The following is a 6,167-nucleotide window of genomic DNA, read 5'->3' as shown; positions in this document are numbered from 1 at the left end:
CTTTTCTATTTTTCTAATCACGACCTCCAAATGTTAGTAGTTTCCTCCAATATTTCAATAGTTTTTCTTATAAAAATTTTAATATTTAATCTTTCTATTTTATAGACAAAATATAAAGACATTAAGAATGATGTTGTGATTTGATCATATTATATGTGTTTATAAATTTAAAAATTGTATAATATAGTTACTAATATAAATAAACATGTTTCATGCCTACTCAAGAATGCAAATATTTTTTGATAAAATAAAAATGTAAATATTATTATATTATTTTTTTACATCCTTGATTGCATGTTATTAATTTTCTTTTTCTTTTATTGGACTTTGTTTCAATTGATGCAAATAGATATGTTTCATGTCTACTCAAGACAACTAATTTGAAAGTTACAATCACAACGATGAATTTGAATCCTAATCTTTATTAAAAATGCTATTAAATTATAAGAGTCTCGACTAAAAACAAAAAAGCTAATAAGGACTAGGCTGTGCATGGGAGCAAACCCTTTGAATAATTGGGCAGAAGTGAACAAATGCGCTATTGCCAAAGATGAATGATATTATTCTTGGTGAAGGCCAGCACACACCACAAAATAACTAGAGAAAACTATGCAGTACTCGTGGCAGACATTGACACACGAATAGCAAGAAAATAATCTAAAACAGGAAGTTCGAGAAGGTAGTAAAAATAACAATATAAATGGCAACGGGCACTCATTCAACTCTTTGAGAAAACAGAAAATCAGTGACTACATAAATAGCAAGGCTTCTATGGCAATCGAGGTGAGTTCTTTCTTCCACCGATAGAGTTAAAATCAGTGACCACATATATATATATGATTGATTTTTTTTTTTTTTTTGAGGACCATATGATTGATTATTTTTGTATGTATGTATACTATATGTCTAAAACAAAACCAAAAAAAAATTAAGGCATGGTTCATGGATGAGAGCGATGAAGATCCAAGGCTTCCTCACCATCGCAATCCTCAAGAGTTCGTTTCATTGGACCGATTGGCAGGTCACAATTTACAAAACACACACTCTCTCTCTCTCTCTCTCTCTCTGTGATTTTTTTTTTTTTTTTGAAAAATTTTGTTGATGAAAAATGGTAATAATTTTGTAGAGTTGGGAGTGTTGTACTGGCATTTGAACCCAAAAGACTACGAGAACGATGAGGAGTTGCGGAGAATCAGAGAAGCAAGAGGATACAATTACATGGTACTGGTTCTACCCTTAAAATTTTTATTTATTTTATTTTTCGTTAAGAAAAAAATATTATTTGGTAGTGTTATTTAATTCGGAGAGTCTAAATTAATTAAAATTGAAAACAATATTCTGGTAGAAGTCCATTAATTCAGGCAAATAATCGGTTATCGTCATCTATTTATCTTAATACTAATACTAGTTTGTAACTCTATACATATATATAAATGTACTTAAAATATATACATTAAAATGTATAGTATACTTCTTAACTATATAATTTAAATATTATAGATAATTATTTTTAAATTATTTTTTAACTTTTTAAAAAGTCTTGTAAGAATATTGTTAGGTAGAAAATGTAAATTGTCCATATTTTAAAAAATTTTATGTTCATTAATTCTAAATTTTTTGGTTTTTGTATGGTATTTTACTTTTAAGAAATTAAGTACTGGATAAATTATTATTTTTATTTATAAATTTTATATTATTAAATGGATTATAAATATTTAAGATAAAAATTAGTATTTAGACTATGGATTGTAGAGTGATTTATTTTTATCTTTATCTTTTTTTCTTTTTCTTTTTGTATGGTGTTTTACTTTCAAGAAATCAAGAACTGGATAATTTTTTTTTCACTTTTTTTTTTCTTTTGTAAATTTTATATTATTAAATGGATTATAAATATTTTAGATAGTAATTAGTATTTAAAGTGGGGACTATGGAGTGATTTATTTTTTTTCTCTTTTAGTATGGTACTTGATTTGTAATTTTCTTTTATTTTTTTTCTTTGTTAATTATTTATTTATTTCTAGCAACTATAGTTTTCAAATTCTCAACCACTATATTTTTAAAATCTACTAAGGTTATCATTTTTGGTAACATTTTAATTTGAAATTTATCAAATCTATATAATTTGGAATGAAATTATTCATTACTTTTTCCCTACAAAATTCATTAATTTTTTTGCCTAGTTTTATTTTTTAAGTTATGATTATTATTCATTAACTTATCATTATCCCTTTCTAATTTTTCTTTTAAAAATCCTATCAAATTTTAATTTAAGGGATTATTACTATTATTTTGATTGTTAAGTTTGGATTAAACAAAAATAATTTTGTTTTAAAAAAATGATAATGATGAGTTTGAATTTAAGTTGGACTTGTTAGAGAGATAGAGTTTTACTCTTTATTAAGTTTGAACTAAACAAAAATAATATTATTTAAATAAAATGATAATTTTATTTAAATATTATGCTGATATGGAAAATTGTGAGAATTTTAGAGGTTTCGGTTAGATATATATATAGACAGACTAGCCTCATCACACGTGCTCCACACGTGCAATGAGGCTCTTTTTTATTATTTTAAGTTTAATGTAATTTTTCAATTTGAATTTATCTATTGTTAGTGAGGTTAGTTATATAGGAATGGATTTTTAAGAAACTAAAATTTAGAATTTGAAATGGAATAAACTGTTGGGTTTAGTATGTGTTAGTTTTTAGGAAAAAATGTATTAAATGCGCATGAGATATATTTAAATAGGGAATGTGCTAATTTTTAGAAAAAAAATTCTCTTGGTAGTTTTTTGTTTTAAATTTTGTTGAATTACAATTTTAATCCTACTTTTTATTTGTTAAGAATAAGTATTATCTAATTAAATTAGGAGTATTTTGGCATTTTTTAAAGTCATAATTAAGATTCTGAATCCTCTTAATATATAAAGATGAGTGTAGGAATTTGAATTTAAAAAATAAGAACTTACACAATTGGGTGTAATAGTGTGATTGAGTAAGCGTTAGTCTTTAATTCTTCACACTCAAAATTTAAAACGTGTCTTCTTCAATCCAAATCCTTTCTTCATTTTTCCCCTTCAAACTCAAAGTGTGATCTTCTTACCTAAAAGAATGGAGAAAGTGAGGGCACATGGTGGAAAACATAAAGGCATAAACTTTAGAAATTGCTTTCACGGCCAAAAATTTCTAGCACACTAAATACTGAAAAAAAAGAATGCAGAAAACTTACCAGAAAAAATTTTCTATAGAAAGCAATATAGCATTGGGTTAAAGATTTTTTTTTTGGTGGGAGGGGGTGTAAGGTGTCGTAAGAAAAACTAACCGATTTAAACATTCACTAATCACTAAAAAATTGTGTAATTATTTTGGTTTGGGGCTGTAAATAAGAAAAACCAACATATTCTTCTATTCTCTGTTGAGTTCAAGTTAGTTCACTTAATTGGATGAAATATATATATATATATATATATATATATGTAGTGGAAGAAAGTCATGGCCGTTTATTGTGGCTCACTTGATCCTTTTCGTGTGGATGTATTGAAGGATTTGCTTGATTTATGCCCTGAGAAAGTGGACAACTATGAAGAGAAGCTGAAAAATTTCTACACAGAGCACATACATGCTGACGAGGAGATACGTTACTGTTTGGAAGGAAGCGGGTATTTTGATGTTCGAGACAAGGACGACCGTTGGATTCGCATTTGGATCAAGGCTGGTGATCTTATCATTTTGCCCGCTGGAATCTACCACCGGTTCACTCTTGACACCAAAAACTATACTAAGGTAACATTGAAATAATATCAATTACTTAACAGCTAGTGCCTACAAAATTAATTAGAGCATGAGACTATGTTGGTTTTGATTGTCGCTAATTTGACATAAATATGTAGACTGTACTACAATCCACAACTATGTTTTTGACTGATTTTGCAAATTAAACTACTGCATTTGCTTACCGATAACAATGACTTCACCACCCGACTAATGGCCCTTGTTGGTTGATCGGCAATTTGGTGTTTGTTGGTTTCGCAGTTGATGAGGTTGTTTGTGGGAGAGCCGGTGTGGAGTGCATATAATCGGCCACAGGAGAAACACCCAGCTAGAAAGGAGTACATCAAGAGTTTGACTGAAAAAGTGGGAATGACATTGGAAGCTCACTAGGCATCGGATGTCCTAGTTACTTTTCATCTACTTATATGTGTGGTTAGCTAGGAAGATGAGAGCCTAGCTATTTACAAATGTAACCGTGATGTGTGCACGATTTGTTGTGTATGTACTATATTTGGAAACTCCTTCCTGCATTGGCAAATAATTGAGTTATGCACTTGACAATATAGATAGAACTCTATTTAAAAAATTAGCAATGCATATTTACTTATAACTCTGTATATTGTTGTTATGATCAGTCAAGGTGCAGCCTAGTGGTGGGAGGTTTAATATGAGATATAAACCTTGATATCTTGGATTTGAATTCTCACTAGGAGTTTCTCTAGATTATTTGATACATGGTTCTAGTGGTTAGGGTCGTGTATTTAGGATTTACACTACAGAGATGGGTTTGAAGGTCCCTCTACCTTAGTGAAGCTTTACATCATCAAAAAAACTCCACCATTTTGTTTTGAAGCATACCTATCCTCCGTTGTGTCTAATCATGTGATATTAATAAATAATTTGATTGTGAAGCTAGTGCATAAAAATTTGTAGCAATATCATATACTATATAATAAAAGTTGAATCTTAGAAATTGTGGTGACAGCAAAGTGATGAACTTCTCTCTACCTTTAGTACCTACACTCAATTATTATTATTATTATTATTATTATTATTATGTGAGGATTAAATTAGACATTAGTTGAATATATCTTTTATATTTTATCAATTTTATTAAGTATTTGTGTATCTTATGATATAAATTAAGATATGATAAACAATACAGAAAAATTAAAAATTAATTCACAATACAATTTTCATTTTGACAGCTATGTCTCCATGTAAAATTTTACTTTAAGAAACTAAACCTACACAATTACCCTTTTCTTTACCGATTGCTAAAAGAAAATATTTTATTAATTTAAAATTAACTAGTCGCTAACCCGTGTGATGCATGGAATAGTTTAATAAAATTACATATATGATTAGAAAATGAATAAAATAAAATAAAAATGCCTAATCTATTTAAATTCAACTGCATATTAAAGGGATATTATTCTCAGTTATACCATGCTTTATAAATCTATCAACAAAATTAACAAAATATATTATATACATTTACACAATTAAATTTATAAAATCAATAAGGCTAAGTTAAAACTTTAAATAGTTAGGATGACTGCTATAACAACATATACTATTTATAATGAAACGTACCTATTCCTTATGAAAAGAATGATACAAATATAAATATGAACAAAAAGAGGAGCTGTAGGCCATAAGAATAACGAGATTCAAAATAATCAAAAATAACTATTAAAAAATCGAAAATATGTGAGTTATAAAAAATTATAAGTATGTAGTTATAGCAGTATAAATAAATTATAAATTTTAATAGTCGCATATTAGAATTTAACTCTTTCGAAATCAACCAGTTTGCATGCAAATCTCATTTTCTTTTTTTTCTTTTTTTGCCAAAACAATATATGTCATGTTCATGACGTGAATAATGAAATATATTAATTTGGTGCTATTGTGTAGACTTAAAGAAGTAATAAAATTTAACAAAGCAAATAACTATTAATATGTATATTCATAATCAGCTGTGAGAAAGTATAGATAAGTAGTCGAAGAAATTGTGAGAAGGACCATTTTTAGAAGATGATTTATTTAGTTTTTCTTCTATTTGAAATAGTTGACTTGTAGGCTCTTTTGATTATTGTAACAAAAAGAAAAAAGAAAAAAAGAAGCTATACCTTCTACCAAGAGTTTAAAGTAAAAATTGTGTGCTTTGTTATAAGTAGCATTCATGTTCTTTTACTTATCTAATCAAAAGTTTCAAATGTGTGTACTTTAATACACCATTGAACTTAAAGTGACTAACAATAATGCTAGTAGTGTGGATCCTAATTTGGCTAAATTTTGTTTCAAATTAAAGCTGGCAAAAAACAGAGAATTCCACAAATGCCGAAAACTTGAATGATAGACAACACAAACCCAAATTTTAAAAACAGGT

General features: G+C 27.6%; 1 protein-coding gene across 1 annotated transcript; it reads left to right on the top strand.

Moving 5' to 3' along the window:
* Nucleotides 1–675: 675 nt before the first annotated feature.
* On the top strand, nucleotides 676–4,382 carry LOC115993954 (1,2-dihydroxy-3-keto-5-methylthiopentene dioxygenase 1). Its single transcript, XM_031117953.1, has 5 exons — nucleotides 676–783; nucleotides 934–1,021; nucleotides 1,127–1,221; nucleotides 3,545–3,784; nucleotides 4,034–4,382. The coding sequence occupies exons 1-5, from the start codon at nucleotides 772–774 to the stop codon at nucleotides 4,160–4,162; spliced, it is 564 nt and encodes a 187-aa protein (XP_030973813.1). The 5' UTR covers nucleotides 676–771; the 3' UTR covers nucleotides 4,163–4,382.
* Nucleotides 4,383–6,167: the final 1,785 nt, after the last annotated feature.

This window comes from Quercus lobata, chromosome 6 (assembly GCF_001633185.2).
Source record: "Quercus lobata isolate SW786 chromosome 6, ValleyOak3.0 Primary Assembly, whole genome shotgun sequence".
Classification (NCBI taxonomy): domain Eukaryota; kingdom Viridiplantae; phylum Streptophyta; class Magnoliopsida; order Fagales; family Fagaceae; genus Quercus; species Quercus lobata.
This window is presented reverse-complemented; position numbering and strand designations above follow the sequence as displayed.

What these genes read in the sequence shown, in the direction of transcription:
- LOC115993954 (XM_031117953.1), top strand. An exon ending in CAAGAGGATACAATTACATG is followed by an intron (nt 1,222 to 3,544) that starts GTACTGGTTCTA and finishes GATGTATTGAAG; the next exon opens with GATTTGCTTGATTTATGCCC. An exon ending in ACACCAAAAACTATACTAAG is followed by an intron (nt 3,785 to 4,033) that starts GTAACATTGAAA and finishes TTGGTTTCGCAG; the next exon opens with TTGATGAGGTTGTTTGTGGG.